Source organism: Oncorhynchus nerka, linkage group LG7 (genome assembly GCF_034236695.1).
Source record: "Oncorhynchus nerka isolate Pitt River linkage group LG7, Oner_Uvic_2.0, whole genome shotgun sequence".
NCBI classification, from domain to species: domain Eukaryota; kingdom Metazoa; phylum Chordata; class Actinopteri; order Salmoniformes; family Salmonidae; genus Oncorhynchus; species Oncorhynchus nerka.
Window position 1 is genome coordinate 59,646,785 of NC_088402.1, and position 23,383 is coordinate 59,670,167.

General features: G+C 42.4%; 1 protein-coding gene across 1 annotated transcript in view; it reads right to left on the reverse strand.

The window, feature by feature from the left end:
- The window catches only part of efhd2 (EF-hand domain family, member D2), a 29,958-nt gene that overhangs the window by 3,133 nt on the left and 3,442 nt on the right, over positions 1–23,383 (reverse strand). Inside the window, exons 2-3 of the mRNA XM_029664321.2 lie at positions 674–821; positions 237–371 (exon numbers count right to left, since the gene is read on the reverse strand). Coding sequence (XP_029520181.1) covers positions 237–371; positions 674–821 — 283 coding nt within the window. The remainder of the gene's footprint in view (positions 1–236; positions 372–673; positions 822–23,383) is intronic.

The window sequence follows — 23,383 nt, forward strand, 5'->3', positions numbered from 1 at the left end:
CCTTCATGTCATCTCATAGGCCTACAAACATCACTAATCAACAGACGTCTCAAGTCAGTTCAATAAAGTGGCTGTGATTTTCTTGATTATTTATTGAAAAGAATCAAAGTGAATAAAACGGCAGATAGAGGGAGAAACCGTGTAGAAGAGCCATGAGAATGGGATTTTCTCTCATGCTTGTGCTGAGGGCGGTGCACAACCAACCTCGGACACGGAGGATCAGAACTTGAACTCACTTTGGCTTCAAAGAAGGTCTTGGCTCCCTTCACTCCCTCAGTGGACACGTCAATCTCTGATAGCCGAGCCAGAACACTGAGACCGCTGTCCTCCGCTAGTTCCCCTGCTGCAGACTTCCTGAAGATCAGGAGGAACTGGAGAGAAGGAGAGGAAGAAAGGTCACTGGAGTCAGAATAGAATCCATACTCTTCTCTTTTTGTGATCACTGATCAATATTATATTTGATTGTATGTATGCATGTAAAAAAATAAAAAACATGCATACAGCAAATTGATTCCAGCAAAATGACCACATAAAAAAAACAATCACTAGACTTCATACAACCTGACAGCTTGCACCACTCACTCATCTTCCACACAAATACAAGTGTTACAAGTTATAAGATATAGTAGGAAGAGCGAGTGCTTGGTGCCATGCCGTTTCATTCTAGTCTCACCTCTCTGAAGCTCAGCTTGTTGTCCAGGTCCTCGTCCACCTCCTTAATCATGTTCTTCAGGCCCAGGTGGGTCTGTGGTGCCCCCAGCTTCTCCATCATTAGCTTCAGCTCCATCAGGTCTATGAAGCCGTCCTTCCCCGCGTCGTACCTGAACACATGCAGAGAGAAAGATGGGTTAGCCTTAGAGCAGTTAGCCCGGCGTAGATTAAATGTGTTCAAGGATTTGTATGATTTCAGCTAGTAGTTTAAGATAAAACGGGTCCCCGAAAATTGTGCACATCATTAATTTAATGTTACAGCCTTTTTTCCTTTTTGCAATTCATATTATATGTTACGGATTTCTAAGTACTTCACTTAATTGAAGCACATTAACACATTGAGTATTATGCACTGGAATAAGAGTGGTTGATTCCAAATTGCTGTCAATAGATTCAAATAGATATTCATGGTTTGCGCGTCATGCTACAGATGACCACTTGAGGGGGGTAGAGCGTAATAAAAAAAATAGAGCGCCTTTCATGTCAATCTGACTGCTTCCTTCCCCGGAGCAGTGCTAGCCTCTTCACTGTTTCTCTGAAGTTTCCTATTTGCCAAACAGTGTTAGCCAAGCGACATGATAATCATCCTTGGGTGAGTTGCATCTGTTGCGAGGCAGACAGTCTTAAAAGGGTCCTCTGCAGTTCAAACAAAGCAGTCGGTCCCGGTCGGCTAAACAGCTTAGGGATGGGCCTGGAGAAATGTAACCCGTTTCAAATTCAGACGTGGCTATGGATGCAAGGACTGACCATCCATGATATCAACATGATAGTTTGAACCATGTTTTGAAGCTATACAGTGTGTACAAACACTAGAGCTAGAGAGTTGAAAAACTCATGAGGTATTTAGAAAATTCTTCATTAATTAATTGAATTTTGAAGTCCAAAATTTGATGTAGCAAATGCAGAATGCTCCTTTAAAGAATGCATTTGACTTGGAAATCTTTTTTTTTGGGGGGGGGGGCTAACTGAATATCCTTAATCTATACTTAAATGTAATGTAAATGTATAACAAGAAAAAAAATGATCTACTGGCTCATATATGCAGATCTTGGCCACATTGTTAAAATCTTATTTCAACTTTGTGTTAACGGCCAGTGGTCAGCTGTGTCAGAGGAGTAGCCAACAGATCAGACCTGCTTGCTTCCAGCTGCACTAGGGTCGGACAACATTCCTTTGTGTAGTACGACACCGCGGAGCTGGGGCAAGATATGGCTCGGATAACATACCTCAATCCAGGGATAAGAAATGCGTTGTACACCGAATTGTCCCATTATCCTAACTGCTACACCGAGAAGATTTAATGACTGCCATTTCTGGCAGTCGTTCAATCTTCTCCAAAAAATAAAAAGGACATTGCATATCCTTTGGACCATGGTGCAGTTCTTAATTACACTTTGGATGGTGTATCAATACACCCAATCACTACAAATATTCAGGCACCCTTCCAAACTTATTTACAGGAGAGGAACGAAACCACTCAGGGATTTCATCATGAGGCCAATAGTGATTTTAAAACAGTTAGAGTTTAATGGTTGTGATATGACAAAACTGAGGATGGATCAACATTGTGGGTACTCCGCTATACTAACCTAAATGGCAGAGTGAAAGGAAGGAAGACTGTACGGAATTAAAATATTCTAAAACATGTATCCTGTTTACAATAAGGCACTAAAGTAAGATGGAAAAAATTTGGCAGAGAAATGAACTTTTTGTTCTGAATACAAAGCGTAGTTTGGGGCAAATCCAACAACACGTCACTGAGTACCACTTAATTTTCAAGCATGGTGGTGGCTGCATCATGTTATAGGTATGCTTGTCATCGGCAAGAACTAGGGAGTTTTGGGGGGGACAAAAAGAAACACAAATGGAGCTAAGCACATGCAACATTTTTGAGAAAAATTGTCTCAGTCTGCTTTCGAAACAGACACTTTCAGCAGGTCAATTACCTAAAACACAAGGCCAAATATACACTGGAGTTGCTTAACCAAGCCATTGAACGTTCCTGAGTGGCCTAGTTACAGTTGACTTAAATCTGCTTTAAAATATATAGCAACACCTGAAAATAGTTGTCTAGTAATGATCAACAACCAATTTGACAGAGCTTGAATAATTATTTTAAAGAAAGGGCAAATATTGTACAATCCGGGTGTGCAAAGCTCTTAGGAGACTTACCCAAAGAGAGAGACAGTTGTAAATTGCTGCCAAAGGTGACTAACAGGTGTTAAATACTTATCTAAATCAAGATAACACTATTTTCCATTAATATATACACTGCTCAAAAAAATAAAGGGAACACTTAAAACAACACAATGTAACTCCAAGTCAATCACACTACTGTGAAATCATACTGTCCACTTAGGAAGCAACACTGATTGACAATACATTTCACATGCTGTTGTGCAAATGGAATGGACAACAGGTGGAAATTATAGGCAATTAGCAAGACACCCCCAATAAAGGAGTGGTTCTGCAGGTGGTGACCACAGACCACTTCTCAGTTCCTATGCTTCCTGGCTGATGTTTTGGTCACTTTTGAAAGCTGGCGGTGCTTTCACTCTAGTGGTAGCATGAGACGGAGTCTACAACCCACACAAGTGGCTCAGGTAGTGCAGCTCATCCAGGATGGAACATCAATTCGAGCTGTGGCAAGAAGGTTTGCTGTGTCTGTCAGCGTAGTGTCCAGAGCAGGGAGGCGCTACCAGGAGACAGGCCAGTACATCAGGAGACGTGGAGGAGGCCGTAGGAGGGCAACAGCCCAGCAGCAGGACCACTACCTCCGCCTTTGTGCAAGGAGGAGCACTGCAAAATGACCTCCAGCAGGCCACAAATGTGCATGTGTCTGCTCAAATGGTCAGAAACAGACTCCATGAGGGTGGTATGAGGGCCTGACGTCCACAGGTGGGGGTTGTGCTTACAGCCCAACACTGTGCAGGTCGTTTGGCATTTGCCAGAGAACACCAAGGTTGGCAAATTCACCACTGGCACCCTGTGCTCTTCACAGATGAAAGCAGGTTCACACTGAGCACATGTGACAGTCTGGAGACGCTGTGGAGAATGTTCTGCTGCCTGCAACATCCTCCAGCATGACCGGTTTGGCGGTGGGTCAGTCATGGTGTGGGGTGGCATTTCTTTGGGGGGCCGAAACAGCACTCCATTTGCTCACCAGAGGTAGCCTGACTGCCATTAGGTACCGAGATGAGATCTTCAGACCCCTTGTGAGACCATATGCTGGTGCGGTTGGCCCTGGGTTCCTCCTAATGCAAGACAATGCTAGACCTCATGTGGCTGGAGTGTGTCAGCAGTTCCTGCAAGAGGAAGGCATTGATGCTATGGACTGGCCCGCCCGTTCCCCAGACCTGAATCCAATTGAGCACATCTGGGACATCATGTCTCACTCTATCCACCAACGCCACGTTGCACCACAGACTGTCCAGGAGTTGGCGGATGCTTTAGTCCAGGTCTGGGAGGAGATCCCTCAGGAGACCATCCGCCACCTCATCAGGAGCATGCCCAGGCGTTGTAGGGAGGTCATACAGGCACGTGGAGGCCACACACACTACTGAGCCTCATTTTTTAAGGATATTAAGGACATTACATCAAAGTTGGATCAGCCTGTAGTGTGGTTTTCCACTTTCATTTTGAGTGGGACTCCAAATCCAGACCTCCATGGGTTGATAAATTTGATTTCAATTGATAATTTGTGTGATTTTGTTGTCAGCACATTCATAAAGAAAAAAGTATTTAATAAACATATTTCATTCATTCAGATCTATGATTTGTTATTTTGGTGTTCCCTTTATTTTTTTCGAGCAGTGTATATTTTTAAAAGTTAAATATATATATATATATATAAAAAAAAGACTGACCTTGTATTTTGCATAGATCATTGTCAAAATGACAAATCAATTTGAATCTCACTTTGTAACAACAAAATGTGGAAAAAGTGTATGTATGTGCATGTATGCTTTCTGAAGGCACTGTACATGTAGTTCACTACTCCCAACACTGGTGTTAATATACACAGGAATGCGTTCTGACCCTAGTAAAGCTGTAAGCAAGCGAGTCAGATCTGCTGGCTACCTGAGGAGAGGCCTTTAAAGGACAGGGGGAGAGATAACGAATGGGAGAAATGGATAAAGAGAGAAATCAGAGCCCCAGCCATCTTGTCCACTCAGTCTAAGTCACTTACGTTTCCCAATAAGAAACCAAAAAACATCGCTCAACAGAAAAAGGGAACTAACAAATGGGTGGCTACTTGGAAGAATGTCAAATATAAAATGTAATTTTGATTTGTTTAACACTTTTTTGGTTACTACATGATTCCATGCGTGCTATTTCATAGTTTAAATGTCTTCACTATTATTCTACAATGTAGAAAATACTAATAAGAAAAGAAAAACCCTTGAATGAGTAGGTGTCCAAACTTTTGACTGGTACTGTACATTAACTGTTTCGACTGGGAAACATACGGTAAGCTTTACAGTCACCATACACACACTTTCAGTCTGATGTCCAGTGAGTTAAACCATGTTGAGTCACACTTTTACAGGAAGCGGTTTGACTAAGGAGGGGTGGGGGTGGTAATCTTACTCATACATATTTAAGTCATACCAAAGTTTCCCCACAAATAAGCCAGCCTAGACAGCAAAATCAACCTCTGTGCATCAGAAAGAGCACCTGCTACATTTCACGACTCCCCTGACCTTTTACCTTGTCTTATGTAGGCTATGCAATCTTTTCTTATCATACCCTGCTGGCCTCTGCTGTGAGTTGTTCAAGGCAAGTGCAATTGCACAATGAGGAAATGAACATTTGAGACATGCTGCCAACTAAGTGCATTCTAACTATATTTCAACTGTTAGATGATACACACACAGAAAGAGACAAAAGAGCTCAGACTAAACAAAAAAGGGGAGTTGGACAGAAGCTAGCTGTGTGTTTATCAGTACATAGAGGCTGGCACTGGCAGCCCCTCTGAGCCACCGGCCCGAGAGGGAGGGGGGAGGGGGGGGGGGCAGTGTAAACTGCTGGGGAAACTCTGGGTCCAAGCCAAGACAGGGTGGGGATTGGCTCTGTGTGTGTGTGTGTGTGTGTCACATTGCCCTGCGTAGGGCGCCTTCTTTCAGATGAGACATGAAAATGGGTGTCCTGAATCTGTTTTTTAAACATCCCATGGCACTAATTGTAAGAGTAGGGGTGGTAACCCCGGTGTCCTGTAGTGTTGTGCAGTTCACGAATGATTTGTTTTTTGAACGACTCTTTTTACGGATTCGGGAGTCATGATTTGTTTTTCCTGAGTTACTCGTTCGTTGCACCTGCTAGTGCTGGCTGTAATGAGTCCTACAGTATTAATGTCGCGGTCAAAACAACTGGGAAATCTCCTACTTCCGACTTTAGTACGTTCGAGAAAACTATCTCCGAGTAGAATTGAAAAAAAAATGTTTTTAAAAAAATCTATGAACGGTCATCCAACTCGAACCTCTTCGTAGAGCTTCGAATTTCCGAACTAAATATTACTGACGTCATGATTTGACCTCGTTCCCCCACCCCCAGAGTAACCAGTTGTCTTGAAAGCACCATAATACACGCACCTCTGGCTCAGTGGCTCCAGAGACGTGCGACGACCACCAACAGTGTCATATAAGCGCAAGAAAGCAGAGTGAAGGAGGAAGCACTTTGGCTAACGGATTGGCCTCCCGTTTCCCCTCAGTCATTATGTCTGAACCCACCTTCTCTACTCTCTCGCTCTGAGACGGGGTCGCCATGGCAACAGGCACCTTTTACTGAAGACCGCAGTAGTCTGGGGTGAGGCACCTCCAAGCAAGTCACGCTTTCTTTTCTCCTTCCTCCTCTTCGCGCTTTCTGGAGCGTTAGCGCCAACCCGCTAACTGCACATGACAGTCATTGACAGAATAGCATTTTATGTCTCTGGCTAACGGAGTCCTTCTTTTCCATCATTCTAGGGCTGTAGTGTAGATTACAATGAGAGTCGTGTCAGCAAATATTGATAGCCAATTAGATTCCCTCCAGAGGCATACATCCGGTGAAGTGGAGGAACGAGTGGCCTTACAGCAAAGATCCCCCCCCCCATATCTCTGCTAGTGTTCACAGCCAGGAATGAAGTCCTGGGCCCGTATTCACAATATGTCTGAGGAGTGCTGAGCTAGGATCAATTTAGCCTTATAATTTATAATGAATAAGGTGGGCTGGGGCTAGGGCTGTCACGAAATTGTGTCAGCTGGTGATTGTCACGCAAATAACTGTCGGTTTCACGGTAATTGACCGATAATTAACAAACACATTTAGTGTCTCCTGGCTTCCACACAGCCTACAAGCCACCGATGCAGACCTTTCGACCAACTACATTTGAAAAAGTCTAATAAATCCATGTAATATAGCCTAGATCTTCACAATAAATCCATTATTTATTTTAGATGGACTATTTGCTTCTTAACATGTTTCTTTAGACCTATTTCAGAAGAACATACTCTGAGTTGCCCTTACTTTAGGTCCTGATCTGGCTATGCCATTTGTCTGTGGCCTACACTAGTTAATTTAGCAGACAAGATTAGCTTAGAATTCCATGGCATTTTATATTAGGGTATGAAGAATACAATTGGACAAAGCTGAATAAAATAGAAAGGATAGTTTATCCAAACGACGAGGGAGTGCGCACGAGGCTATTCTGTGTTGAGCAGTTAAAGAAATAGGTACTCCTACATGCTTCATTTAGAGTTATAATTGCAACCGTAGTTCTTCAAAACGTTGGGCTATATCCAGGCTGTATCACATCCAGCCGTGATTGGGAGTCCCATAGGGAGGAGCACGATTGGCCCAGCGTCGTCAGTGTTTGGATTCATTGTAAATGAGAATTTGTTCTTAACTGACTTGCCTAGTTAAATAAATTTAAAAAGTTATTTAAAATGCACCCTAAAAAGAAGACCATACCTTTTGCAGCCCTTCTCCCTAAATGCTGCCCGCTCCGAAGCCCCTCTCGTCGAACTCACACGGCTCTCCATCACGTGATCGGGTCTTTCTCCGTGGCTACAAGTGAAGACCGACACGTTGGGGACGCAACATCGCTCGTCCTTATTCAATTTCGAGGTGCATATTGAAGATCTTGGAAGAAATGTCTACATTTACTTCTCGTCAGCCAACAAGATTAGTAGGCCTAACGAACTGCAAATGCACTAGCCTATGTCAATCTACTATCCCCTATAGTACAAACGTTGACCTATTCTAAGCGAGAAAATAAATATCCCCAACAGTCTGGGACAGTTGTGGGATGCATAGATCCCAAAGTAATACAACCACTAGGGTCAACAATTTTTTTTTACACAAATGAGGCTGATGCATCAGATCAGAACAATTATCTTAAAATCTTGATCATCCAATAGTTTACTTCTTCACAATTTAATGCCCAGCAATGCACACACGGCAATAGGCTTGATCAGGAAAACACCCTTCTCAAAAGTGACCACAAATGGAATAATTTTATTATAAAGTATATTTTTATGGTGAAAATGATCTTCCCCAAACTTGACTCACGCACTGCCAGTTAGGCACCCATCTACACCCATTGTAAAGCGGATTAATGTGCTTCATTTTAAGAAGTTATTTGGCCACATTAGTTAAAGAGCCAAACCTTAACCTCTTGGGGGCACTATTTTTATGTTTGGAAAAATAACATTCCCAAAGTAAACAGCCTATTTCTCATGACCAGATGCTAGAATGTGCATATAATTGACAGATTAGGATAGAAAACACAAAGGTTTCCAAAACTGTAAAAATATTGTCTGAGTATAACAGAACTGATATTGCAGGAAGTGCCTCTTATTTTGAAACCTCTGTGTTCCTATGCATGCCTATCCTCCAATTAAAGGGATATCAACCAGATTCCTTTTTCTGTGGCTTCCCTAAGGTGTCAGTCTTTAGACATAGTTTCAGGCTTTTATTTTGAAAAAATGAGCGTGAAGGATCACATTGCGTAAGTGGAGAGGTGGGGGCTCTCAGAGTGAGTTTTGCGCAATTGAGTAAACCGGCCATTGTTCCTCCCGCTGTTATGGAAAAACCTACACACTCGGTTGATATATTATCAAATATATATTTTAAAAAACTACCTGAGGAATGATTATAAAAAACGTTTGACATGTTTCTGTGGACATTATGAAGACTATTTGGAATTTCAGTCTGCGTTGTCGTGACCGCTCTTTCCTGTGGATTTCTGAACAAAACGCGACAAACAAACGTCGGTATTTTGGGTATAAAAATAATCTTTAAGGAACAAAAGGAACATTTGCTGTGTGAGTGAAAACATCCGAAGATCAAAGGTAAATGGTTCATTTGATTGCTTTTCTGATTTTTGTGACCAAGCTTCCTGATGCTAAGTGTACATAATGCTATGCTATCGATAAACTTACAAACGCTTGGATTGCTTTCGCTGTAAAGCATAATTTCAAAATCTGAGACAGGGTGATTAACAAAAAGGCTAAACTGTGTTTCGCAATATTGCACTTGTGATTTCATGAATATGAATATTTTCTAGTAATATTATTTGACTGTTGCGCTATGCTATTCAGCGATTGCTGGCGAAAATGATACCGCTACAGGGATGTGTGCGTCAAGAAGTTAACAAAACATATAGGCCTATGGGCTAGGCTACATGAGGTGTGCCACTGATTCAAAAAAGTAAAAAAATAAAGGCATTGTTTCTTGCCTTAAGCTGGGCATCATTCACAAGTGACAAAATATAATTCACAAGTGATAGGCTAATATTGTCACCCATCAGACTATTCCTAATTGAATCTTGTTTTCAGATATACTAAATAATAAATGTGTGAAATTCGTTTTGATTTAGAATGGACCATTATCAAGCACCTGTCTCAAAACAGGAACAGGGGAAGAAAAAGAAAAAACAATCTCTGCACTTAAATAGCAAAAGGAGGACGGTTTTCCTATGGTTCATTTTCATGTCAGCCAGGAAGGCTATACTCCTGTTGTAAAGACAAGCAATGTGTTTAATATTAGGAAAGTTGAGAAATAAATATTGTATAAATATTAGGCCGAGCCTACAGAAAGCCGATGGGATCCTCCTCTTTCTAATAGAGGACATCACACTGCAATTGCATAGCCTATAGAAATATTGCACAACATGAGCTCATGAAGTGTTTGATTAGATTTGCGATTACATTTGCATTGATGTCAGAGTGATTAGAGGGACAATAGAGTGCTGAGTACCAGGCAGTTAGCAAGTTCGGTAGGCTACTAATGACCATTAGCAGCATCAGAGCTTGGAGAAGCCTAATTACTGTGACTAAACGGTCAAGTGGAATTTGACTGCCTTTAGTGACTTATGACCGCCGGTGTGGTGGTAATACGGTCACCACAACAGCCCTAGCTGGGGCCTGATCTTTGATCAGCACTCCTACTCTTAGACACTTTTTGACTGGGCCCTGGCGTTAAGGTCCAACCAACGTTTTAACCCCGCATTCCATTGCAGCTCTGAACATTCGTGGCAAACGTCTTGAACATTACGGAAGTGATTTCAGCGACCAACGTCAGTGGCAGGACGTGCACAGCATGCAAACTCTTACCCCGGCCTAGATTCCATTCCTATTCTCATTAACAGGGTGTGTACCATGACAAGTTCCATTAAATAGCTGTGAGGCTGGCTAATGGGGTGTTTACTGCCATAGTTTACATTGATGAGGAAGTTGAAATGTGTCATTCTGTCGTAATAGTTTAGCTCCGGGCGACAGATGGAGGGAGAAGAGGAACCAGTCTGTTGTGACTGCAGGCAGAGATGAGAAGTTGGGGACTATGCAGATCGATACAAAGATAAAATAGATGATATCGGCCTCTTATTTCCTGTGACACCCCGCCCCTAACAGCTCGACTTTGATATTTTTCTCTCAGAGAATAAGACCATAATATTTTTACATGTATGCCTTTCCTTCTGAGAAAAGCACTTACACCATCTCTCTCTCTCGTAGGCAGGATTGTATTATGAACTGAAAATGATCTATTACTAGGTCAGGATGTGTGTAGCAGCATTGCACAGTACTGTAATTAGCATCCAGCTCAAAACGACTAGGTTGTGGGAGTTATACAATAGGCCTTGCACCAGTCAAGGAGGATAGCAATGAATGAAGGGAGTATTTGAACAGCAGTATACAGTAGATTCTCCTTGTCCAGATGTCCTATTATGGGGGGGAATTGGGGTTAATTCAAAGGCCACTCAGCTAACCGATCGCTGCAGCTGTACATAGTCTATTGGTAAATAGCCCACCCATTTTCACCTACCTCATTCCCATACTGTTTTTATACTGTTTTTTATTTATTTATTTACTTTTCTGCTCTTTTGCACACCAATATCTCTACCTGTACATGACCATCTGATCATTTATCACTCCAGTGTTAATCTGCAAAATTGTATTATTCGCCTAACTCCTCATGCCTTTTGCACACATTGTATATAGACTGCCCTTTTTTTTTTCTACTGTGTTATTGACTTGTTAATTGTTTACTCCATGTGTAACTCTGTGTTGTCTGTTCACACTGCTATGCTTTATCTTGGCCAGGTCGCAGTTGCAAATGAGAACTTGTTCTCAACTAGCCTACCTGGTTAAATAAAGGTGAAAAAAAAAAAAAAAAAAAAAAAAAAACTGTGGAATAACTACCTTATTGCCATGTGCTTTATTGAGGAGTAGGCAGCCACAGTCTGAGCTGCGGGCTGACTTCTAGAGCCCTGGGAAGCATAGTCTGTCAAATTTAATTTGAGCCGATGTGAAGACCAAGGGCATCGTCATTGCTCTGTCCGTACAGTGCGATGTAATAACTTTTATACACAAGGGAAGGTCCATTTGGATTAGAAGTTTTAGCTAATGGCAAGGACTTTAAAGTCGCTAGTACTGTTTTTGGGCCTGATTGTAGGGCTTTGAAAGTTGCTTAGGACTACATTGAGCTCACCGGACACTAGCCTTGGTTGTGCCATGTAGTTAGGAGTGTAAACAAAGATGTCCGCAGTTCACCTATAAATAATACTGCTATGAGCGAACATACATGTCACTGGTCATTTTAGGACATAATTGGATCACAAACAGCAGGGTAGGCTAGGTAATTGGGGAAACCTAAAAGATACCTGTTTATTCACTTGTTGCATCCTTCAAAAAAGGTACTGTTGTCTCGTTCGCCTATCCCTTATCGTTGCCCTTTAAGCCCGGTTACATAATACTCCCTCTTTATTTCCCCCTTTCATCCACGCAAGGCAAAATTGAGCCCATCTTTATGGCACAGGAAACTTTCAGCATATTCTGTTACTCCCCTAAGGGGTGGCCCTAGTGAAAGCTAAACACTTGCTTATTACGCTCATCTCTAGAGACCCATTGCCTGTACTCACGAGAAATTACTGTATAGGCCAACATTACAGGTTTTTAACGGAACTTCCTGGCCTACTGCTTTCCGTCAACTGAACAGACTTGTTCAGATTCTTAGCGTTCCATACATGTCCATGCTTGTCCTGCCTGTGTAAAACCTGCATCTAGCTAATTCTATGAAAGTATAGTAGACAGATATGGGTTTAGATTACGCCTAGTAAAAAGTAAAGCCATTTTTAAAACTGGGAGTAGGTTTGCTCTAAGAGTTTCTTTGCTGAACGAGGAGAGAGTAAAAGGTTGCTCGAGGTGTAAAAAATTCCCAGTGAAACTAGAGGACTTTCCCCAACTCCCCACGGGAAATGGACTTCCTTCCGTCAGCAGGAGTTATCCTCTGAACTGTAGCCCAAGTTATTTATCTTCCATGACAAGTGAATCAGTCAAAATCCATTGAATGAGAACTTATTGCTCCAACTAGAACTTTTGCCAATGCAAGCTGAGGAAACACCATGAAAAAAAGGTATGAGGTGTTTGAAGTATCATATGCTGATGATTTAAGCAATGAGCATCAACATTCAGTTGACCCACCGACAATGGCCTTTAAGACGTGTGAGCATTCTGGAAGGAATGAGCTACTTTGGACATGACTTGTCCTCCGCAAAAGAGGAAGTGCAAATAGACCCAACTTCCTTAAATCGCAGTGGTGTTTCTGTCAAATGTGGAACCAGGAGGTAAGAATATCCATATTTGGGCACGACCGACTTCCTCGTCTGCACTTACACATTTCAAAGGTTTAGTCAACGCCAGGGATTCAAAATGTCCACATCCACCATTACCTTTCAGAGCTAAAATGATGACTAACAGTTTACTACAGTAGGTAACTATACTGTAGATGCCTCCAGTCTAAATCTCAGCCTACACTCTTCTTATAGTTAGCTTTTAAAACACACAGTTTACAATACAGAAACCTGAATTGCAGTGCAGCTAACATGAGATAAAAACATGAACGTCGGTCTCCAACTTAACCAAAGAAAGTTGCACGCCAATGACTTGGAGCTGAACGTTTGCGCCAAAAAAATGTGAGGCTGAGACCACTGATGAGCTCATATGATTAAGGTATGTGAGAAGAATGAGAAGTAAATAAGGATGAACTGAACTGTCATTTACCATACGTGTGTTACACATTGACCCGTGAGAGGCCTGTACGTGTCGGTGAAAGTGAAACGCTTTGGCGTGAGCTTGACATACTTAACACCTCTACTCCAATGAGTTGTGACAAACAGGGAAGCAGTAATCTCTTTGGTAAATCCAGGAAAATCCACAGACTCTGGTGAATGTTAACAATGTGTTGTTTCAACTCTTAATGCACGTGTTGGTTTAGATAGAGCAAAAACAGGCAAATTACAATCATGTTTCTTGCACCAGACAATAGCGCATGGATGCCATAGGACAACCTATTCCTGGAATAGGATAATTCCTGGATAAAGCCATGTACAGCTACAATAAGTAAGGCGGCCAAGTATCATGTTTCGAGACTACACTCCAGCTACTGCCACCGATGACATTCCCTTCTGATAGAGATTACAAAAGCCTCCGTCCATCCATGAAATATGCCTGTTCCTGAAAGTAGAGAAGTAGTTGCCAAATGAGTCACAGTGAGGGTGAGTATGAATTAGGGCAAGTTGCACAACAATGCATTCAACCGAAATTTGTCTTCCGCATTCGAGCTGTGTAGGACAGAGAGCCCACAGTAAATCAACACAGCACACTCTCTTAGGAGAAGTGGGCTCAGGCCCTTAAGACAGAACAGAGCCAAAGAGTCAATCACAATTAACAACAAAAAAACGATGTTTGAAGGAGCAGAGGCTAAAAAAAAGATTTTAAAAGAGAAGACTGAGCAGATATGAAATTGTAATCTTGTAGTCTCCCATCTTGAGAGCACTCAAGACCATATAAAAATGGGTGAACGTCTGGATCTGGGCCTTGTTCGAATTCTTTTTAGTTTTTTTGAATTTTACCCCTTTTTCGTGGTATCCAATTTCGTAGTAGCTACTATCTTGTCTCATCGCTACAACTCCCGTACGGGCTCGGGAGAGACGAAGGTTGAAAGTCATGCGTCCTCCGATACACAACCCAACCAAGCCGCACTGCTTCTTAACACAGTGCGCATCCAACCCGGAAGCCAGCCGCACCAATGCGCCGGAGGAAACACCGTGCACCTAGCCACCTTGGCTAGCGCACACTGCGCCCAGCCCGCCACAGGAGTCGCTGGTGCGCGATGAGACAAGGACACCCCTACCGACCAAGCACTCCCTAACCCGGGCGACGCTAGGCCAATTGTGCGTCGCCCCACGGACCTCCCGGTCGCGGCCGGTTACGACAGAGCCTGGGCGCGAACACAGGGACTCTGATGGCACAGCTGGCGCTGCAGTACAGCGCCCTTAACCACTGCGCCACCCGGGAGGCCCCATCCTTGTTCGAATTCTAAATAAAAAAGTTGGACATTCTGGAGTAGAAATACTACTGGTTCTACAATCTACTTTTAAAAGTACAGTAGCACTTATGCTTGCAACTTGGCACAAAACCTGGAGAATGTTACAGACAAAAAAAAACTAAATAGAGGGATTAGTTGCTTGTAAGGTTGTGAGATAAGGGGCTTTCTAATTAAAACCGTCATAACACAGCAAATCAACTGGTCAGACAAAGACGAATGGCAATGAAGAAAACAATCTTCTCCATTCTTCTGCAAAACCACGGCCAAAATAATTACAAGCCGCTTACAACAACTACCGGGAGACATAACAATTCAGTTACAAGTTACCTTCAAAAACTTTAGTCCACCTTCCTATAAATTCAGTCTGATTAGGTGAAGATATGGATGTAGTGTCACACATTAGGAATGTGACAAAAATAGCTATTTCAACCACCTGAGGAACATTGCCAAGGTGTGTCCGTCTCTCTCGCAGGCTGATACAGAGAGACTCATCCATTTATTTAATACAAGCAGGCTTGACTACTGTAATGCTCTCCTGTCTGGCCTGCTACCCAAGAAAGCCATTGGTCAACTGCAAAACATACAGAATGCTACAGCGCGGGTACTGACCAAGACCAGATGGAGAGCACACATTACACCGGTTTTAAGGTCTCTGCACTGGTTGCCTGTTTCAGAATTATTTTTATTATTCTATTAATTTTTAAATCAATCCACAGTTGTGCACCCCAATACATGTCAGATACGCTTTTAGGTCCTTCGAGTGCTTTGCTTTTCCTTAGAGTGCTTTTTAGTCGTCCAGTTTGTCATTCTTTCATTGTTTTAATCTTACGTTTGTTGTGTAGTGAATATTTCAGCTTTTATTTTCATTGTTTATTTGCTTTTTTCCCTGTGAAGCACATTGCGTTGCACTCCATGTCAAATGTGCTGTAGAAATACAGCTTGAAGCGAGTCGTCTATGTACTTGCCTGCTAATAAATCATAACGAAGCCAAAGCAGTCTTGCATTTTCCATCTGAAACGGGCGTACGCTAACAATACTGCAGTCACAGTAAACCCATGTTTCCTGTGGCTAACCTACCTCAGTGTTATTCTGGAAATAACCAGTTAACCCACATACTCCAAATATAGTCTCAATTAGTCTCAACCACATGTAGCAAAACAGAATGCCATAAAAGGAATGAATTACGCTTCCAATGATATGAACTTCAATATAGTGTCTATATATATCCCATTTCTCTGGTTATATACCTATGGTTGCAAACCAACTATAAGCTCATGCAAAACCTTGGAATGCGCGAAACACCTAAACCAAAATACATTGCAGGCCTAGTTTAAAGGGTTGATTACACTTTCAAGTGATGAGCTTAGCTAGACCGTAAAGGACTACAACATTGAGTTGCTAGAACACAAACTCATTCAACTGAAACATACTGTGCAATTGAAACATAACCGTTACATAACTGCTTCACTACCCCTAAACCAGCAGTTACGGAGATCTACTTCATTCCAGGCCACTCCCTCCCTCTGTCTTCTCTCTGCCAATCTTCTTGAGTCCTTGGGGCTTAGTCCCAGTTATGTTGCTAGACAACAGCTAACCGGAGCAGGCTTGGGGAAAAGCCTCTCTCACGCCACACTACAATCCCAGTTATGACGGCACACAAACACACGGCATGTCTGATTGACTAAGCGTGTATGCGTGTTCGAGCCCTGTACGGGAATACATTTTTAAGTCCAAGCTCTACCCCCATGCCCACGACGTTCAGGCCCAATTGCTTCTACCAGATTTAAAGATGAACAGATTTTTTTTTAAAGGTGATTTTGATAACAAAATCTGACTAGTGTGCCGCCATCTTGATAACATGTCAATGACATCACTTGACTGGTTCTTCTGACAGGCAGCCCAGATTACAATGCACGCTAGTAGTTCTCATTGAGTATTTAATTCATGAAAACAAAACACAGGGTTTATTTGCGTCATTGTGCGGTGCCCGCGGATGCCAAGAAAGTCTCATACAGTATCCAGAGCCCTCAGGCTGAGGCAACTGGGCCAGGAGATCAAAATGACAACAGTGAGGCCTTGAGTGCTCCACATGACATCAGATCCTCCACAATGACATTATGAAGCGCATTAAGACGTGGTATGATCCACAAAACATTTACTGTAGCTGCGGCACAAGACGAGCTAAGACAAGTGGGGTTTTCGCCATATTGCTTTCACTTGGCCAGCTCTTTAAGAAGATCCACAAAGAGGGGAACTCAACAAGGGAATAGGGAAGTGATCAAGTTCTGGGATTTAATGTCAATGTTTGCTATATCGCAGAGACCCGCTTTCGAGTGTCAAGTGGGACTTCCGGCCAGATGCAAGCTGGGACGGTCATAGTATGCTTGGTCAGGGTCACGGGAAACTGGAGAGCCCGGTTTAGCTTTGGCCTCCACTCTTCGGCAGCATCTGCATCGAGTTAAACGAGAGAGTGCTTAGTCAGCCTCTAGTGTGACATGACGGATGAAATTGAGTTGGATAACAAACTGGGAAGTAGCGCAAGTGGCTTTTTTTGGTTGGAGTGGAGAGAGGACTTGTAGTACTCCAGATAACCTCACGTATTGTTTAGATGGGGTTCTCTATGGACCACATTAGTGCAGTCATAATGAAAACACTACTGTAGTAGCAAATCATTCTAAGATTAAAAAAAAAAAAAAAACTTCAACATCCATGAAATGGCTAATTGTAGATTTATGACAGTTCAACCCAAGAGGAAGAGTCACGCTCAAGATGAACTTTTACTCTTATGTTTCTCTGGCGATACAATATTTATTTAGCTACATTCGTCTTTGACTAGGCCTTTTCATCCATTTCCTGTCAATGCATAATAGGTTTGAGATCCAAATCGATCCAGAGTGTGCACACAGAACGAAAGCTCTCCAAATAGGATCATTTCTCAAAAGACCAGGGTCAGTTCTCTCAGGTAATAGATGGTTTAGGCCTTGGACACGGTTACCTAAAGGCTCTGTGAGATGGACGTACTTCACGCCTTGATTTAGTAGCCAAGCTAAAAACAAATGTGGAGGGAGGTTGATCATTAGCCAACTGAAAATATTAAGGCATTCCTACACCGATAATAGGGCTGCCTTCATAACACTGACTCAAGAGCATCACTACGGTGCGTTTAATCCAGTGTGCGCAGTGTAAGCACTGCACTGGTCCCAGGTGAGTTTGGCATCCACTTCATAAAAGGCTAATGATGGGATTAGAGTTGGGAACCTGACACGTCACCTGTTCTTATAGTCAACCTCTGCCTAGAGTTTCATACAGAATCGCCACCATGAATGTCAAAAGGCAGTACGAGAAAGAGGTTTCTGGCTCTGGTTCCCTTGGTGACAGATGTTCCATGTCACAGCTGGAAATCGGATACGGGACAATCCATTTAGGGCAAGGGAGAATGTGTTTGGGTAATACGCTGGGAATGGCACACTCCTCTCTGGTAACGCCACTACCGGCTCTCCCCTCTCCCCCGGATGTCAGGGGATTAATGACCAGGTGACTAATTGTGATGCTGTTAAGCACACCGATTGGATCAGCCCAACGTGGTTACAGATTGACATTATCTGAGTGGTTATTTTTAGCATGGTGCTGGGCTATGAAAGCGTAAATAACGTTGGCCTGTGGGATGGTATTGTGATGTTCAGGGCAGGACAGTTAGGAGCTGTGGGCATTGCACTTAGTTGCATCCTCTCTCGCAGGGCACTCGGAGGGGGGTATAGGAATGGCTAACCACCAAACCCTCTCCATTGCGTTTACATTGCCGTTGACAGGTTACACCATTAGTCTATGTGATGGTGAATAAGTGGGTCAGCTTTTAAAAAGAAAATATGCAATGCTGCCATGAACTAACTACCATGTTAAAAAGTAAAGGAAGAGTCAGGGATAAAAATAAACAGTGGTCATGGAGAAGTACTGAAAATAAATAGGCCTATATCCCTAGACTGAAAAATAAGACTTTTTGCTCCTCCGGATTGAAAAAGGGTATATAGTTCAACTCCCATTAGCCAGACAAAACGCTGTGCTCCTTAACATCAATGGAAGTCTGGCTGTGGCACTTCAGGGCAGCCTAACCCTAAATCCAATAACCTGCCAGCAAACCCCCTAACTGGGTTGTGTTCATTATGGCATGGAACCGACAAAGTCCTGGTAGTCCCTCCCCGTTTCAGTCTTATTTCAGTTTGATGCCCAATGAACACAACGCTCTATACTACGTACGTGGTTTGAGGAGTTAGCAAGGTAACTTTGGTCAACTCAGAGTTCAACTCGGGATAACCAGTACCATGAAAGTGGCTCACTTTTTAGCCAGGTAAACTTATATGGCAATGAATATTTTAGCCTGCCGCCGGAGCAGGTTAGTTCTAACTCAGGGCTAACATTTATCCTCCATTTATCCTGAATGAAATGTTTAAACTGCGAGTTGAGGACCAATGAAATCAGATTCCCTCCCTATCGCAGAGACCGCATCATCAGCCCCTTAACTTGAGGAAGACAGATTCAATATTTTATTAAATGAAATGTTTGTCAGTCATGTTACAAAAACCTATTCCATTACACATTTAGTCATTTGAAACTTCACGCAACGTAAAACTTAATACAACTATTTAAAATGTATTTTTCATTTTTTTAAAGATAGGACTGGGGGAAAAAGGTGCTTGTGCATTGCACACCAAAGATGGCACTTCAACAAGCCTATTTCACACCATAGCCTGCTGAATTTGTAAGATTACGTTTATCATTTTGATTTAGGCACAAATAGAAATGTGGCACTGACTTTCAGAATTGTCTCAGCGTTCAGCATTCGACTAGACACGTGCGACATGTACGAGCAGTTACAGGCCTGCTAGAGTTAGCGGTATAGTACGGACAAGCAATAGTCACCATCGTAGAAACGGATGAAGCCTGAGCAGGAATGTGAAGAGAACTGAAGCGGGCTAACCTTAGAAAACCCTGAGTAGATCTAGATCTGATCATAGCATACCCCTCAGGTAGGCTGTGAGTGAAGATGAGCTACATGGAGTAGGGAGGGAATTTGGTGAAGGGGTAATATAATGAAACAGTATTGAGTTAATCTCTGTGTGTGTGTGGGGGGGGGGGGGGGGGGGCACTTCATTACGGGGGAATAGAACCAGCAGGCTCTCCCCCGAAAAGACAATAAGCTCCCCTTGTCTCATATGTGGCCACAGCAGGTGGTACAGGACGAAACCCTATTAGACGAGCAAGAAGGTAACGCCAGCTTGACGCTTATGATGGAGTCCTGAGGCACAAAATGAAATGGCGATCACATGCCAATGCAATGGATCATTAAGCAAGCAGCTTTCGTCCTCAGGCATTCGTTTTGATTTGACAGCAGCCTGTCATGTGTCAATTGATTTTCTTTTTAAAAAGTAGACAGGCTTGGGAGGTTGCCTGTGGGTTCTATTGCTCCCCACTGGAAAAGGCCTGTAGGTGAATAAGTAGAAAGCTCTTCGGTTTGGCCAAATCCTGTAGGGTCTAGCAGTGAGCCAGTTGAGATCAAGCTACAGAGGTTTGATAGCTAACTACACCCTCATCTTATGGTTTGCACAATACATTGAGCTACAGCCTACAGAAACTTCTGTTACTCATTGCCGAGGACACAAAGGCATGACTCATCGTGCAGTGCCCTTTTCAGCAGTGCCTTCTATGCGTGTATATTGCTACAGCATTCTGACAGATCTACCCATACCACCCACTGTTTCAGTACATTTGCTGCTCTACTGGTATAAACAGACAGTCTGCCAGCCAGTATTTTTCCTGTCTGTCCATCGTTATCTGCTTACTCTCTGCTAGACAGGGAAGGGGGTTTAATACAATCTATCAATCTAGCGACCAGCCCAGCGTCACCTCCATAATCCCTACCAGATATGTGGACAGAACAGCAGCTCAGGGGTGTATTAAGGGACGTGTAATACTCTGAATGTCTCATATAAACATACCTTCAGAGCTGAAACGATTCACTATTCTGACAATTTATGTTCTACACAGTACATTGCCACCTGAACATTCTGTATGCTAACGTTATGTCTATCTGAACAGACCCCGGGTCTCTGAGGCTGGTCCGGTGCTGTTTGGCTATACTTTGTCCACTGGTAGCCGATTACCTGGATTGGTTGCTGGGCTGTAGCAAAGTAATTATCACTGCGAAATAAGATTGAATTGGTGCAACATAAGCTAGCCCAACAGTAGTAGGCTAAAAGGAAATGTAAGCCTATAGCAACATTGTGGTCGATGCAATGTGTGCCTGTACAATGAACTGGTATTGTAGGCCAGTTAAAAACGGCCTACTTGACAACACAATTAAGGTAAAAGCCTGGAGGCTCATTGATAAAACATTAAATGTAATTAAAAAAAATGTAAAAAGTCACTGGTGATCAAAAATTCATCAAGTGAGAGTCAATAATGAATATGATTCAAAACGAAGGATATTAATTGTGTTTCAGGATGATACCAATTATGTTGTCACACTTAAAAGCACGGGAAATATAATTGCAGGTGTCAACTCCACCAACTCCACCATGGATTTGCCAAGACATTTTACGTGACAGACATGAAAGGAGAACTGCTATAAAAATCACCTGCCACACAACGCTGTAGGCCATATAGAAAAACAGGAACTCAATTGAAGCCGTGAGTTGCATATAAAGTACCAGTCAAAAGTTGACACACCTACTCATTCAAAGGTTTCTTTAATTGTACTATTTTCTACATGGTATAATAGTGACGACATCAAAACTATGAAATAACACATGGAATCATGTAGTAACCAAAAAGTGTTATTTTATACTTGAGATTCTTCAAAGTAGCTAACCTTTGCCTTAATGACAGCTTTGCATGCACTTCACATTCTCTCAACCAGCTTCACCTGGAATGCTTTTCCAACAGTCTTGAAGGAGTTCCCACATATGCTGAGCACTTGTTGGCTGGTTTTCCTTCACTCTGCAGTCCAACTCCTCCCAAACCATCTCAATTGGGTTGAAGTCTGGTGATTGTGGAGGCCAGGTCATCTGATGCAGCACTCAATCACTCTCCTTGGTCAAATAGCCCTTACACAGCCTGGAGGTGTGTTGGGTCATTGTCTTGTTGAAAAACAAATGATAGTGGGACTAAGCCCAAACCAGATGGGACGGTGTATAGCTGCAGAATGCTGTGGTAGACATGCTGGTTAAGTGTACCTTGAATTCTAAATAAATCACCAGCAGTGTCACCAGCAAAGCACCCCCACACCTTCTCCATGCTTCACGGTGGGAACCACACATGTGGAGATCGGTTCACCTACTCTGCATCTCACAAAGACACACCGGTTGGAAACAAAAATCTCAATTTGGACTCAAGACCAAAGGACAGATTTCCACCAGTCTAATATCCATGGCTCGTGTTTCTTAGCCCAAGCAAGTCTCTTATTATTAGTGTCCTTTAGTAGTGGTTTCTTTGCAGCAATTCGACCATGAAGGCCTGATTCACGCAGTCTCCTCTGAACAGTTGATGTATCTGTTACTTGGAACACTGTGAAACATTTATTTGGGCTGGTAACTAATTAACTGATCCTCTACAGCAGAGGTAACTCTGGGTCTTTCTTTCCTGTGGCGGTCCTTATGAGAGCCAGTTTCGTCATATCTCTTGATGTTTTTTGCGACTGCACATGAAGAAACTTTCAAATGTTTCTGTATTGGCTGATCTTCATGTCTTAAAGTAATGTACTGTCATTTCTCTATGCCTATTTGAGCTGTTCTTACCATAATATGGACTTGGTCTTTTACCAAATAGGGCTATCTTCTGTATACCACCCCTACCTTGTCACAACACACCTGTTAATTGAAATGCATTCCAGGTGACTAACTCATGAAGCTGGTTGAGAGAATGCAAGAGTGTCAAGGCAAAGGCGAGACTGTCAAGGGAAAGGATGGCTACTTTGAAGAATCTAAAATATATTTTGATTTGTTTATTACATGTGCTATTTCATAGTTGATATCGTCACCATTATTCTACAATGTAGAAAATAGTACAAATAAAAGAAAAACCCTGGAATGAGTAGGTTTTCAAACTTTTGACTGGTACTGTACATGTTCCTATTCCTAACACTATCCTTATCCCATCAAAGGTGTATTGTCAATCAGATCATAATAAGTAGTGAAAAACAGACGGTTTATTTATTATCTGAAATGTCAGCTGTTTGGCTACCACAAGAGAAGGCTTGGAAATGGTGACTGATGACAAATCAACAAAATGGTTCTCAATAGGGTCTTGCAATATAGTTAGGCCTATGTGATATTGTAACTACCAAGCAACAAAGACATTCATGTCGTTCTGGTTCAGGCATCACCATGTATCACCATGCTTGAGGCAACAATGTAAATTCCTGCACTATCAAAATAGTAACCATGTGTAATGAAGTCAGAGTTGATGTGTTAAAAGCTTTATATTTCAAAAAGGTCCTATTAAGTTATAATCAAAAAGGTACAAGTGTTTTATCAGACTTTTAAAGTCAAGCTCAATGAAGTGGAATGCAGCCAAATAGGGTTGCCAAAGCTTAAAACGTAGTCGAGGGTGAATATAACCTACAGGACTGTATACAGCAACTAATGACAGTGACCGCATATAGAGCACATAAGAAGAATCAGGTAGACATTGCATTGATTGGACTGAAAATATGGAGTACGTAATGAGTAGCCTACACTGAGTATCAAAGTCGTAAGTGTGACCTCTTTTAATAAAAAAATGAAATAAAATGTAAAAAAAGTGCTCAGGGCAG